The sequence below is a fragment of the Sceloporus undulatus genome, chromosome 9 (genome assembly GCF_019175285.1).
Source record: "Sceloporus undulatus isolate JIND9_A2432 ecotype Alabama chromosome 9, SceUnd_v1.1, whole genome shotgun sequence".
Lineage (NCBI taxonomy): Eukaryota > Metazoa > Chordata > Lepidosauria > Squamata > Phrynosomatidae > Sceloporus > Sceloporus undulatus.
In genome coordinates, this window is record NC_056530.1 from 33084502 (window position 1) to 33099572 (window position 15071).

The window sequence follows — 15071 nt, forward strand, 5'->3', positions numbered from 1 at the left end:
TTGAGGCCGCTTTAACTGCCCTGACTCAATGCTAGGGAATTCTGGGAGCTGTAGCTTTGTGGGACACTGAGCCTTCTCTGTCAGAGAGCTCTGGTGCCACAACAAACTCCAATTCCTAGGATTCCCTAGCATTGAACCAGGGCAGTTAAAGCGGTCTCAAACTGGATTATTTCTGCAGTATCCTGTGGACTGTGGCTATGAGTCCACTTATTCAGATGTACAAAAAAGCACAGACACCTCGGATACAGGAAAAGCAATGCTCTGGGTGGCCTTAAGTGAGGGCCTCACCTTTAAGACTGGAGATCTCATTTTTATTTTAGGCTACATCCACACGGCATAAATAACCCGATCTGACGCTGCTTTAACTGCCACGGCTCCATCATTTTATTGTGGCCAATGACCATATTGAAGGCCCATGTTCCCAAATTCCTAAAACACAGATTAGTAAAAGACATACAACTGCGGGCATCAATCATACTGTATATATTGAGCCAGAAAAGAGTTAAAGCGGTGCCAAACCGGGTTATTTCCCCAGTGTGGATGCAGCAGCCCTAGTGTTCCCCCTGGTGGCCACAGGTGGAATGGCGCCCTGAGCAACTACGCCTCGACGGCCGCCTTTGGAGCTGCAGCCTCTCCCACCGCCGCCGCCGCCGCCGGCCTTCATGGCCTCTGGACGAGGACGGAGGCGCTCCAGTGCAGGGCAGGCCCGGTGGGTAGGCCTTGGGCCTTGGCTTTTGGCCGCCATTTCCTCCTCCTCCTCCTCGGTGGGTCCTGACTGAGGGACTAGCACGGCTGAGGCTAGGCCTTGCCCAGGCGCAGAGTCCCGGGCTCAGTGCTAGGGAATTCTGGGGCTGCTGGAGGCAGCTGTGCTTAAGAGAGCTCAGGTCACGCTCTCTCAGCCTCAGGGGATGGCCATGGCAAACCCTCCTCTGAAGAAGAAGCCTGTGGGAGAGGTTGTCGCCAAACTGCAGCCCCATGAATATAACACGACAAAATGGCGGTCATTTACAGAATAAAAGCAGGAAACGATCATAGAAATATAAATGTATGCTTCTTAGTCCTGCTCAAAATGGAGGGCATTCTGACCATAAGTCAGAAACAACTACAAGAATAACTTGGGCAAGTCACACTCTCTCAGCCTCGGGGGACGGCCATGGCGAATCCCCACTGAAGAAACAGGCCAAGAAAACCCTGGAATACGTTCGCCTTTGGGTCGCTGCGAGTCAGAAATGACTTGAAGACACACAACAACAACAACAACAACAACTAGGCCAAGTCACATTCTCTCAGCCTCGAGGGATGGCCATGGCAAACCCACTCTGAAAGAACCTGCCAAGAAAACCCTGGAATAAGTTTGCCTCGGGGTCCAGACATCCTCCTTGTCTAGGACCTGCCCTCCATTTCAATCTCCTGTCCAGGAGGAATTCCAAAATGCCCTCCATTTTGAGCAGGGCTAAGAAGCATGCATTTATATTTCTACGAAACTACAGTTCCCAGGATTCCCTAGCACTGAGCCAAGGCAGTTAAAGCGGTCTCAAACTGGTTTATTTCTGCAGTGTGTTTTGGACACTTGCGAATGAGGCACCTCCACAAGGCTGCATCCGCACTGCAGAAACAGTCCAGGTTGACCCCACTTTTAACTGCCATGCCTCAAAGCTGTGGAGTTCTGGGAATTGTCGTTTGTTGTGGCACCCCAGCCATCTGACAGAGAAGGCTAAATGTCTTTACAAGACTACAATTCCCAGAATACCACAGCGTTAGTATTTTAGATCTTTAGTAAACTTTGCATTGTGTTTGTGTATGTCTGTGGTTCCCCCCCCCCCTCCTTTGTATTTTAATGTTGTATTTCAATATTTTATAGTATTGAATAGCGCAGTAAGCCCTAAGTATGTTCCAGGTAAGTAAGTTCCAGGACCTCCATGGATACCAAAATCTGCTCAAGTCCCATTATATACAATGGCTTAGTAAAATGGTGTCTCTTTTATGAAATGGTAAAATCAAAGTTTCCTTTTTGGAGTTTATAAATTTTTCAGACTATTTTGAAGCCGCAGATTCTTATATTTATGTACACTTTTATACAGCACCGACTGTATATCAATGTTTTATTCTGCAGCTGTTTGTAAAGCGCCATGTATATGGATGGTGCCGTATAAATATGTGATGATATTAATAACATTGAGCAATGGCAGTTAAAACCCTGTCAACTTGGATTCTTTCTCCAGTGCGGATGCAGCCTTCAAGACCCGATATTCTCAAGCTCTCTGCTCCGGTTCTGCAAAGTCTAGCCATCAGGTATGTGGTCTTCCTTTCTATTGCCCTCCACCTTTCCTAGCATTAAGAACCTCAGTTTAGGTCCAAAACACACTGCAAAAATAATCCAGTTCAAGACTGCTTTAACTGCCCTGGCTCAGCGCTAGGGAATCCATAGAATCATAGAGATAGAAGAGATCCCAAGAAGGGCCATGCCGTCCAACCCCATTCTGCCATGTAGGAAATCCAAATCAAAGCATCCCCGACAGATGGCCTTCTAGCCTCTGCTTAAAGACCTCCAAAGAAGGAGACTCCACTACACTCCAAGGGAGTTTGCTCCACTGTCAGTCCTGGGAATTGTAGTTTATTATGGCACCAGAGCTCTCTGACAGAGGTTGGACTGGATGGCCCTTGCGGTCTCTTCCAATTCTATGATTCTATGATTCTGTCTTACAAAACTACAGTTCCCAGAATTCCCTAGCACTGAGCCAGGGCAGTTAAAGTGGTCTCAAACAGGATTATTTCTGCAGTGTGTTTTGGCCCTTAGTCTTACAGTTACATAGTTGTGACTGAAGTCCATTGGTGTTCAAACGTAGGCATAAAGGTAGAGTTTAGGGACAACACCCATTTATGTATGACGCAGAACAACCTTTCAGAATGCAGATGAGAGAAACTGGTTGCTGCTTAGCATCTTTGTCTTTTCTCCTCTCTTGTTACAGGGTTCATGGCGTCTGCTGTGCCACCCAATTTCTCCTGGGTAGCACCAGGCCTGTTGGCAGGGCTGGCCATGCCGCGGTTGCCTGCACACTACCAGTATATGTATGAGAATGGTATCAGGCACCTTGTCTCTCTCACGGAACGTAGCCCACCCTACCATGATACCTGCCCTGGCATTCAAGTCCACCGCCTGCGCATCGCAGACTTCTGCCCACCCTCGCATGAACAGATCCAGGACTTTTTGCAGATTGTGGAAGATGCTGGTGCCAAAAAGGAGGTAATTCCTGTTCAGAATTGAGCATGTATTACAGTAGAGGAAATTGCTTTATCCCAGGACAAGTGTTGTCCATTCTGACTGACAGCAGTTCTCCAAAGTATCAGAAAGAGAATAGATTCTCCCCCCTGCTCAGTCTTTTCCTACTTTCTTTCCAACGGCTCATTCTTTTTCTCCCAACTTTGTTTTTCTTCACTAATTCTACCGGTCTTTTGCAATGCAACTCTTTCTGGAACAGAAGAAGAAAAAGAGTCTTCTTTAGAATATAGCAAATCATATACTGACTGACCACAGAACTGTGGTAGAGATGACACTGCTTGATTAGAAAGCTGTTGCTTTCCAGCCATCGTACGCCTGTATTATGCCATTCAGAGCATGGCTACATGGGTCAAATAAAACAACCTCACCTTGTTTTCACAGCTAGCTATCTAGGGCCTGTTACAGACTGCCAAAATAAAGCTGCTTGGGGTCTCTTTGGAGGTATGCTGTTTAAATGATGCATGCATGCTAAGAATCTGGAAGCTGCACCAAAGCTGCCCTCCAGTGCTTAGGAATGGAGTGTGGCTTTGGCACGACCTCCGGACTCTTAGGACCCATGCATCATTTAAATAGCATACCTCCAAAGAGACCCAAAGCAGCTTTATTTTGGCAGTCTGTAACAGGCCCAAATGACATACGGGATAATTCAGGGCAAATCCAGGCCTTTCCAGTGCTTCAAGGCTTTAATCAGAAGGTAGGAAAGTGGGGATTTATTCCAGATTTGAGCAGAAAATCCAGATATTCACACATGCGTGTGTGGACTGTGCTTGATAGTGTTGCTAATGTGGGGCTAGGAGCTTTTGATAGATGGGGTTGGTTAGGTTTGGTGAGCCTGGTGTTGCCATGTTTTTCTACTTCAGTGTACATTCAGCCATGAGATTAGTGGTGAGGGGTTACATTGGGCTACCCCCTTCCTCTTTCTCCCCACTTTTGAGTGTTGTGTTTGTTTTTACTCTTTCTTGCAGCGTCTCATCCATCTGTCAGGATTCAAGTCCCTCCGATTGCCCACCAATAGGCTTTGTGTACTTAAAGTATTCTCAGTAATAGATGATGGGAGGTCTTTAAACAGAAGCTTGATGGTCATCTGTCGGGGATGCTTTGATTGAGATTTCCTGCATGGCAGGGGGTTGGATTGGCTGGCCTTTGTGGTCTCTTCCAGCTCTACAATTCTATGATTCTATGATATATAATTCTCCAACGAGGCAATACGAGCAACAAAGAATTCGTTCTATGGTGCTCGTATTGCGTCCGCTGAGTCGCGTCCGGCAGAGTTGTTCAGGGTGGTCAGGGAGCTAACTCAGCTCCCTCCCGCTCTGAACCAGATCCTTGAACCTTCTAAGGCCTGCTGTGACTTGTTCAACGACTTTTTTGCGGATAAAACCTCTCGTATAAGCGAAGGTCTGAACGCTGACATTACTGCAGAACCTAGGGTAGAAGTGTCCAGAGCCTCCGTGGACTATGTTAAACTGGATCAGTTTGAGTTGGTGAGTACCGAGGATGTGGACAAGATCCTCGGAAGTGTTCGGAAAACGACCTGCTCTCTTGATCCCTGTCCCTCGTGGTTAGCGGCCCAGGGGGGGCCGGCGGTAACGTCATTGTTACGCCGGATAATTAATACATCTTTGAGGGATGGGCAATTTCCATCGGATCTCAAATTGGCCATTGTAAAACCGATCCTAAAAAAGCCCTCCCTCGACCCCCTGGTTCATAATAATTATCAGCCAGTCTCGCTGCTACCATTTTTGGGAAAGGTGATCGAGAGAGCGGTTGCGATCCAGCTTCAGGCGGTCTTGGATGAAACGGATTATCTGGACCCATTTCAAACTGGCTTCCGGGCGGGTTATGGGGTTGAGACGGCCATGGTCGCCTTGGTCGATGATCTCCGTCTGGGCATCGACAGGGGAAGCGTGTCCCTGTTGGTGCTCTTGGACATCTCAGCGGCTTTCGATACCATAGACCATGGTATCCTTCTGGGGCGCCTGGCAGAGGTGGGGATCGGGGGCACTGCGCTCCAGTGGTTCCGCTCCTACCTCTCCGGGAGGTCCCAGATGGTGCAGCTGGGAGACGTGTGCTCCGACGAGAGGCCCCTTAAAACTGGGGTCCCTCAAGGGGCCATTCTGTCTCCCATGCTATTTAACATTTACATGAAACCGCTGGGAGAGATCATCCGGAGACATGGGGCGCGGGGTTATCAGTACGCTGATGACACCCAAATCATTTTCTCTATGTCTCTGACTGATGCAGTGACTGGGGATGGCGTCTCTCCTCTCGTGGCCTGTCTGGAGTCAGTAATGGGCTGGATGAGGGAAAACCGACTCAAACTGAATCCAGAGAAAACGGAGGTACTAGTGATAGGTTCTCCTGGTCCTGGAATGGCGGTGGTTCCACCTGTCCTGAACGGGGTCACGCTCCCTGTGAAGGACTCCGTGTGCAGTCTGGGGGTGCTTCTTGACTCGTCGCTTCACCTGACTGCTCAGGTGAATGCGACGGTCAAGAGCACCTGTTATCAGCTTCGGCTGATCCGCCAGCTGCGCCCATATCTGGCCCAGAGGGACCTAGAAACTGTTGTACATGCTCTGGTAACCTCGAGATTGGATTTCTGCAACGTACTCTACATGGGGCAACCCTTATACCAAACTCGGAAGCTACAAATGGTGCAGAATATGGCGGCCCGGCTGGTCACTGGTGCTCCCAGGACCAGCCATATAACACCGGTTCTTAGGGACCTCCATTGGCTGCCCATTCGCTTCCGAGCTCAATATAAGACGTTGGTTATTACCTATAAAGCCCTAAATGGCTTGGGCCCAGGATACCTAACGGACCGTCTCTCCCCGTACATTCCGCCTCGCACCCTCAGAACGTCTGGGCAGCAACTACTGAAGGTGCCTGGGGCCAGATTAGCCTCCACCTCGCGGAGGACTTTTTCCATAGCTGCCCCAGCCCTTTGGAATAAGCTGCCCACTGAGCTCCGCTCATCTACCACCCTGGCCCAATTTAGGAAGGATCTCAAAACCTTCCTATTCCAGCAGGCATTCCCCGAATAAATATCCTGAGGGCCTCCCTCCTCTTCCGTGGCCATGAGGTTGGGCTATAGGGGCTTTTTATTTGTTATTGTGTTTTATGGTTTTTAACTTTTCCTGCACTGTATGTATTTTAATCTTGTTGTTAGCCGCCCTGATCCCTGGAAGGGCGGGATAAAAATAAAAATTTTTATTTATTATTATTATTATTATTATTATATATAAAGCGCTGTAAATTTACACAGCGCTGTACATACAAACAGTTAAAAATAGAATAAAATAAAATAGCAGCTGTAAAGATTTGGGGGTTTGCCAATTTCTGTAGATGGATCATTCCCAGCTTTGCCTAAGTGGCATTGCTACTGTTTGATTTCTCAAAAACAAAATCAAAGAACAGAGGGAAAGATTTGGCCAAGGCCAAACCAAGCACTAAGATGCCATGTGCCAAAGGACTTTTGACAAATTCAAACCCTGTTTAGCTCAGAACCTATTCTGAAACATGCAACCTTTTGTGGTGCAGATGGATATGAGTGATGCTGCTCTGGAAGTTGTTTTGTTGCAGAGAGACGAACAGAGGTTATTGAAACCATGTGCTTATCTGTCAGAAGAGTGTTCTAGGTCTGACTTAAATTGGCCACGGTAGGGAAAAAAGGCCTTGGCAATCACACAGGTGTTAGAAATGTACACTTGGCATTTGTTGAAATGGCATGTCCTTTTGAGCTTTGTTCAAAATTTGGAAAAGTAACAAATGCCCAGAAGACTAAGCCCCAAATGAGCTCAATGGGTGAAGTTCTATAAGTTTAAATTCCAGTTAAAGAATTTGTCCACACTGGAAAAACATGTTGACTGACATTTTGTCAGTTACCCCAACATGAAAGTCAATGAGAAGAGAAAACAGGCACACTGCGGTGTTCTCTCCCCAGGAACTGGGTCTAATGGCAGTCACATGCAGTCAGACTAGGAGAACATAAGAAGCTGCCATATTAGGTCAAACTGTTTTCTCATTTCATTTTATCCAGTCATTCACAATACTGTGACTAACAGCATTCCCTCTGGGTTGCCTCTTTTTCTCAGCCCCACATACCCAGTGCTGGAGGGCAAAGAAACTTTACAACCTTTCATCCAGATATTCTCCTAACTTTTTGGTACAGCCTTTTTGAATGGTACCTGCTTTGCAACATTTGGCATGATTGGTTTGATGAAGCTTTAGTCTGATCCATAAGGTCTTCTCTTACACACTTTATGAAAGTATTTTGAGACATAAAAGGTAGTGAATGGTTATGTTTTCACCCTAACTTCTTGTTGTATTCTCTTAGGCTGTGGCAGTGCATTGCCTGTTGGGATTTGGCCGAACTGGAACAATGCTAGCTTGTTACCTAGTGAAGACCCAAAAAATTACCGGTGTTGATGCTATCCATGAAATCCGGAAGCTGCGCCATGGCTCCATTGAAACATATGACCAGGAAAAAGCTGTTGTCCAGTTCTACCAGCGAATCAAATAGCCAGAGGAATGAACTGACTCTTCTCTTAAGGAGCTCAGATTTATCTTTTGTTTTGTTTTTTGCCATCTGCAAAGTAGTTTAGTACTTTGCTGTTCCTTTTGCTTCATCCGTGGTTGGTTCTCCCCTTGTTATTTCTTTCCTTTTTGCACTTAGTGGTCGGGTACGAAACTCTTGTAAGCTCCCTATTTGCTAGTCATCTCCCTCGCAGGGACTGTTGGGCTTGCCGCTCTCTTTTGTGTTCAGCGAGATCATGTAATAGCTGTGTGTACAATTAGACACCTGCTCCTGGCCTTTGTGGAGTGAATGCAAATAGTGAAGAGAAAGAGAAACTTAAAATTTAATCAAACCAGGAAGACAGGCGATAGAAGCTACTAAAACTGAACAGAGAAATGAAATTTCAGTGAAACTATATGCAGAGAGTATAACATGGAGGCACATTACGCAGTAGTTCTTCAGATTTTTACATACCACCAGTCTTCTGGAAAACTTCTTAACAAATCTCTCTCTCTGTACACTGCCATATGAAAAGGGAATTCATCGTATGTTCACAAGTCAGAGCTGGATTCATCAGGAAAGTGCCAGAGCTCAGAAATTTAAAGGTTGTCTGAATCACCTGCTATCTTCCCTTCAAATCGCTCTTCTTACTTTTATCTAATATAAATGCTTATGAATATTTAGTGGTGGCAAGGCAGGGAAGGCCTCCCCAATGTTAAGAGAAGAGCTGAGCAAACTGTGGGTCCAGGGGCCATTTTTCCTGTCTTGGGACCATTGGGGGCTGTATCATCTGCCCATAACAATACTCTTAAGACGGCTTCTGATTCTGTAATGGTGCTTGGGATAGGAACAAGATACATGTACATGTATGGCTGCACCTTGTTCTAAAATATAAAGTCTACTTCCAAAGGCAGCTGGTTTTTTGTTACCTTGATTTTCAGTGTGTGTGTGTCTGAGGGGGAATCGAGAATCAGCCCAAGGCCTGCAAAAATGAGTGTGGTTGCATTTGACTCCCAGGCGACGTGATTCCTTTTCCTCCGTTTGAAATTAAAATCGCACTGCTCCAGGACTGCCAGAAATTAAATCCACACCTGTTTTGAGAAACAGAAGACAGTCTGTATGAGTGTGTATGGAACAAAGGAGAAGCAGAGAGGATGCCAGTTCCCAATTGCAAAGCCTTTGTTGCAATGGAGAAGAAGGAAGGGAATTTTTCTTTGCCAAAAATAGAAATTATAACTACAAAAAAATTACCTTTAACTACAAAGGTACATAGGGGACCTCCTATGTCCTTACCATTTGGGGAAATATGGTCTGGGAAGGTGAGCAAGATGGCTTTCTCAGCTTTTTGCACTTCAGTTATAGAATGCCCTCTCCTTGGATTCTTGGATGGTACAGGAAGGAAACCAGTGTTGATATCAATCAGAATTCAATTTTGTATGTTTTAACTATATGCGTTTTTATTGTATTTTATGTATTTTATGCTTTTTTCTAAGCCATCCTGCTTTCATTTATGTCCTAATTGGGACTCAAGGTGGCTTAGAAAAAGACATAGAAGACAATAAAAACGCATATAGTTAAAACATACAAAATTAAGGTTAAAACAGTATTAAATAACAATTTAATTAAAACCATTAAAAATCTTACGTTAAAACAAAGATTAAAAACAGTACAGCCGCATAAAGGTCCTTTGTTCAAAATCCGTTTCCAAAGAAACGGATGGAAAAAGAAAAGTTTGAACCTTCAGCTGAAAGGACAGCAAAGGAGGAACTGTCCTAGCTTCCCTGAGGAGGGACTTCCAAAGTGTGGGAGCAGCTTCTTCTGTTTTCTCATTGACTGTGTGTCTGAAGGCGGTTGGACAAAAAAGAAGCGTCTCTCCTGCAGACCTTAAAATTTAAATACTGTAACCTGGGCTGAAGCCATATAGAGCTTTATAGGTCAAAACCAGGACTTTGAATTGTGTTTGTTAACAGATCACCAGACAGTGGAGCTGTTGCAACAAAAGAGTTGTGTTGCCTCTGTCATCAACATCCATTTGCCATCTGGCTGCTATGAAGCTGCAGAGCGCTTTTCAAAGGCAGCTCCAATGTAAAGTGCAGAGTGCAGTTCATTAATCCAGTCAGGATATAACTAAGGCATGTGTCATTGGGGCCAGATCAGATGTCCCAAAGAACAAGTGCAGCTGGGAGCACTAGATTTAACAGCTGAAACTTGACCATCCGGGGTCAGGGCTGAATCCAGAAGTACAGAAGCTGCTGGCCTGTATCTTCAGAGGGAGCATAACCACATCCAGCACAAGCTGTGTGCCTATTCCCTGATCTGCCTTTTAACTCATCAGATGCACCTCTGACCTGTCGGGATTAAGTTTCAATTTGTTCCTCCGCATCCAGTGTCATCAATTGCCCTTGGGGGATTAATTTACTTCAAGTGTACATACACATGGTTGTAATAGTTGTAGCCTGTTTTAAACTACACTCGTCCCCCCACATTGGCTGGAGTTAGGGGCACAGGACCCCCTGTGAACGTGGGGGAAAACGCAAATAACAAAAACACTATGTTTTATCTGAGAGAACACTTCTCTAGGAATCTCTAGATCCTCCAGTGATAAAGGAAAGCTCAACCCAAAATTTGGAATGCTATATGACAAGGACAGGAACACGCTAAAGACCAATAAGAAATGATGATGATGACGATGATGATGATGATGATGATACACTTGATGCAATACATACAAGAGCTGGATAAAGGAATGAGGCATGGAATGAAGAATCGTATGAAGATGAACCTCAAATTCTAGAAAGCGAGGTGGAAATTGGGAAAATAAATCACCAGGAACAGATTATAATCCAGTTGAACTGCTACAAACCACACATATATAGAAGCAACTAAAGTAGGCCAACAAATATGCAATAAATTAATAAATAAATAAATATAATAAATGTTCCATATTTGTTGGCCTATTTTAGTTAATACTACAGTTGCTCCTGTGTATGCGGCTTGTATGCATTTACATTTTTAGGGGTGTTTGTAGCTTTCATATGGTCATGTCCTCTATTGTATCCTTGAATGTCCTATATTTCATGGGTGGCCAGGTGTCCTCCTTTTCCAGGACGTGTCGTACTTCATCACCTTCTGTCCAGGCGTTCAAAAACATCCTCCGTTTTGAGCCTAAGAAGACAGAAATATTCGTTTATATGAGGGCTTTTAGCTTTTATTGGGCCATGCCCTCCATTTTTTTGAATGTCTTACAGTTCACGGTGCCTTGTCCCCCTTTTAGGATGACCAGGCATCCTCCTTTTCCAGGACATGCCCTACATCTCTACCTTTTGCCCAGGAGGGGTTTCAAAATGTCCTCCATTTTGAGATTCCCATTTATATGAATGCTTCTAATTTTTATTGGGTCATATCTTCAATTTTTCCCCAGTATCCTACATTTAATGGTGCCTTGACCTCTCTGCAGGGCCACAAGGTGTCCTCCTTTTCCAGGACATGCCCTACATCTCCACCTCCAATGACCCAAATGTCCTCCATTTTGAGATATAAATTTATATTTATTATCATTACCATTATTATTATTATTATTATTATTATTATTATTATATCCCGCATTTCTCCCAATATAGGGACTCAAGGCGGCGAACAAGTATAAAACAATATAATTTAAAAACAATACAAAATGTTAAAGCACATAAATATATAATAAAAAAGAAACCAATTAAACAATTTTAAGGATTAAAAACAGTTAAAAATTAAAATATATTAAAATTTATGAGTGCTTTTAGCTTTCATTGGGCCACGCCTTCAGTTTTTCTCCAATGTCCTACATTTCATGGTACCTTGCCCCAGGGCTACCACGTGTCCTCCTTTTCCAGGACATGTCCTACATCTCCACTTTTAGTGACCAAAATGTCCTCCATTCTGAGCCTAAGAAAATAAAAATCCCCATTTGTATATCTATGCTTCCAGATTTCCTTGGGTCACGTCCTCCATTCCCCCCTGAACGCCCTACATTGTCTGGCGCCTTGTCCTCCTTTCCCAAAACGTGTCCTACAACTGCACCACCAGTGACCAAAATGTCCTCCATTTTGAGCCTAAGAAGATACAAATCCCCATTTCTAAGAGTGCTTTTTTTAGCTTTTATTGGGTCACGTCCTTAATTTTTTCCCCTTCAACGTCCTACATTTCGTCCTCCATTGCACGGAGGCCATTTTGCCCTGGGCCCTGTGACGAAAACTACACCTCCCAGGAACCTTTGCGAATAAAAAGTGACGCCTTCGCGCTGCTCCTAAGCCCCGCCTACTGCTGGGTTTTGATTGGCCGGTTGAAGCGGCGCCAGGGGCCGCTATTGGCTCTCTCGATTCCAGCAAAAAGGAGGGTGAGGGGGGATTTTCATGGTGTGCGCATGCGCAATCCTCCTGCTGAGGGGAACGCCGAGGCGCTTCTTTTGAGGGCTGCTGGCTCCTCTCTCAGAGGAGCCAAAATGGCGGCTCCAGAGTAGTCCTGCGAGGAAGGGAGCCCTGAATTGAGCCCAGAGCTTCCCCGAAAGGCGGAGGAGCCCCGGAAAGAGACTCCGAGGCGGCTGTGGCAGGTAAAGCTCTCCCGGGGAGGACTCCCAGGACCCCTTGAGGCTAGAGGGGGGCATTCTGGGGGTTTTGTGGGTCCTTTCTAACTCATGGCGACCCTGTCCTTAGGTTTCCTTGGCAAGGTTGGTTCAGGGGAGGATTGCCATGGTCTTCCTCTGAGAGAGGCTGAGAGAGTGTGACTTCTTGCCCCAGTCGTTGTGGTTGTGTTGCTTCAAGTCGTTCCTGACTTCTGGGGACCCTCTTTTGGGGTTTCCTTGGCTAGAAGCCTAGAGTTGGAAGAGACCCCAAGAAGAGCCCTCCAGACCCTTGGTTCTTGGGGTCTCTTCCAACTCTAGGCTTCTAGCCAAGGAAACCCCCTTCTGCCCTGCAGGAACTCTCCATCAAAGCATCCCATTGGCAGATGGCCATCCAGCCTCTGTTTAAAGACCTTCATGCAATAAAAACCTTTATTTCTTAACCTCCTCTCCATGGATTCAAGGAACAACAACAATCCACAGACGCACCGCACCCGTTAAAACACACCAATTAAAATACACATCAATTTAAAAGGACATTGCTAAGCTAACAAAGACGCTCCTTTTCCCCAAAGTCCTTTTGGGTCCACGCAGAACCCTTTTCCTCCTTATCCTTTGTCTAGCTGGAGTTTTGTTTAGCTGCACCAGCATTGAAAGGATGGGCATTTTTTTTGGAAAGACAGACCTTCAAGGTGAGGTTGTTATCGTTGTTGTTGTTGTCGTTGTTACTGTTTGTTTACAGGGCGCCATCCCTCTACATGGAGCTTTACAAGGAAAAGAACAAGGGAAGAACAGGTGCCCCAGAACGGCTGCAGTAAACAGGGCAATAAAAGCCAGGGCTGGGAGACAGTCCAGTCTGTGTCCCTGCCAACAGCAGTAAAGAACAGTTAACCCCATCATCTCTCATTGAGCGTGCGTAAAGGAGACAGCGTGGCATAGTGGTCTGAGCGTTGAAATATGACTTTGGGGCCCGTACAGACAGGCCAAAATAAAGCTGCTTCGGGTCACTTTGGAGGTATGCTATTTAAATGATGCACACGTCCTATGAGTCCAGAGGCCCTACCAAAGCCATGCTCCAGTCTTTAGGACTGGAGCATGGCTTTGGCGCAGCTTCCAGACTCTTAGGATGCATGCATCATTGAAACACCATACCTCCAAAGTGACCCGAAGCAGCTTTATTTTGGCCTGAGATTATGGTTTGATTCCCAGCTTGACCATGAAGCCCATTGAATAGAATCATAGAATCCCAGAGTTGGAAAGAGACCCCAAGGGCCATGCAGTCCAAGTCCCTGCCATGCAGGAACTCACTATCAAAGCATCCCTGACAGATCATAGAATCATAGGAGAGTTGGAAGAGACCCCAAGGAGGACCATCCAGTCCAACCCCATTCTGCCATGCAGGAAATCTCAGTCAAAGCATCCCCGACAGATGGCCATCTGGCCTCTGCTTAAAAACCTCCCAGGAAGGAGACTCCACTACACTCCGAGGGAGTTTGTCCCATTATCAAACAACCCTTACTGTCAGGGAGTTCTTCCTAATGTTGAGCTGGAATCTCTTTTCCTGGAGCTTGCATCCATGGCTCCATGTTCTAATTTCTGGAGCAGCAGAAAACAAGCTTGTTCCCTCCCCAATATGACACCCTTCAAATATTTAAACAGGGCTATCATATCACCCCTTAACCTTCTCTTCTCCAGGCTAAACATCCCCAGCTCCCTAAGTCATTCCTCATAGGATGGTTTCCAGACCCTTCATCATTTTAGTCGCCCCTCTTTTGGACACGCTTCAGTTTCTCAACATCCTTTTTGAATTGTGGTTTCCAGAACTGCAAACAGCATTCCAGGTGGGGCTTGACCAAAGCAGAATAGAGTGGCCCTGGATGACCTTGGCCAAGTCACACTTTCTCAGCCTCAGAGGAAGGCCACAGCAGACCTCCTCTGAACAAATTTTGCCAAGAAAACCCCACAATAGTTTTGCCTCAGGGTCACCGGAAGTCGGAAATGACTTGAAGGCACCCAACAACAACAAGCAGCAAAATAAAGAGGAAAAGGGAGAAGAGGTAAGTCTGCCTCAGCAGCTACCTCCAGCAGGTTGAAAGAGTATTGGCCTCGGCATTTGGCCACTAAAGTAGAAACCATAAGAAATCAATCCATCGTTTCATTGCCGTCAGTGACCATATTCCATAATTCATAGGAATACGATACATACACACTATGGACATTAGTAAGATACATACGCCTATGAACATCAATAAAATGTGAATATAAATTAAATATCAGTCGTAAAGAGTATAAAGTGTAAACATAAAATATAACTGCATATACAACTAATAAAAGCCTAACCGTTTACTAAAACCTTATTTTAATGGATCTTAACTGTCGCAGCACAAAACTTTGCTATCTTGGACAGCATCCCTATATACTGCCCTGACTTCAACAAGAGAGTGTAAAAAGCCTCTGAACGACCAGGGAATGCCTTTATATATGGTTCAATAAGAGTTTCCTAAATTCCAAGATAAAAGGGACGGTGCAGAATAACATGGTGAGTTATTCTTTCAATTTCACCAGAGTTGCAAAGGCATTTATGGATGATGGTAGGGAGTCTTTTAAAGTCTCCCTTCTTGTATTGCTGATGGCAAAGCGTTTGTTCAAGCAAGAGTAAAAGCTTTACGGAAAGGTGAACC

The 15071-nt window shown here is 45.4% G+C and overlaps 2 protein-coding genes across 3 annotated transcripts in view; both read left to right on the forward strand.

The window, feature by feature from the left end:
* Positions 1 to 593: 593 nt before the first annotated feature.
* Positions 594 to 8709, forward strand: DUSP23 (dual specificity phosphatase 23). Of its 2 annotated transcripts, none has more exons than XM_042441025.1 (4): positions 594 to 709; positions 2223 to 2292; positions 2970 to 3244; positions 7617 to 8709. In XM_042441025.1, the coding sequence occupies exons 3-4, from the start codon at positions 2975 to 2977 to the stop codon at positions 7800 to 7802; spliced, it is 456 nt and encodes a 151-aa protein (XP_042296959.1). In that variant the 5' UTR covers positions 594 to 709; positions 2223 to 2292; positions 2970 to 2974; the 3' UTR covers positions 7803 to 8709. The 2 variants fall into 2 exon arrangements, with proteins under 2 accessions (XP_042296959.1, XP_042296961.1); XM_042441027.1 differs by having other exon boundaries at positions 598 to 764.
* Positions 8710 to 12198: 3489 nt separating this feature from the next.
* The window catches only part of IGSF9 (immunoglobulin superfamily member 9), a 65883-nt gene continuing 63010 nt past the window's right edge, over positions 12199 to 15071 (forward strand). The window contains 1 exon segment of the mRNA XM_042439155.1: positions 12199 to 12381. The gene's annotated coding sequence lies outside the window, so the exon portion shown is untranslated.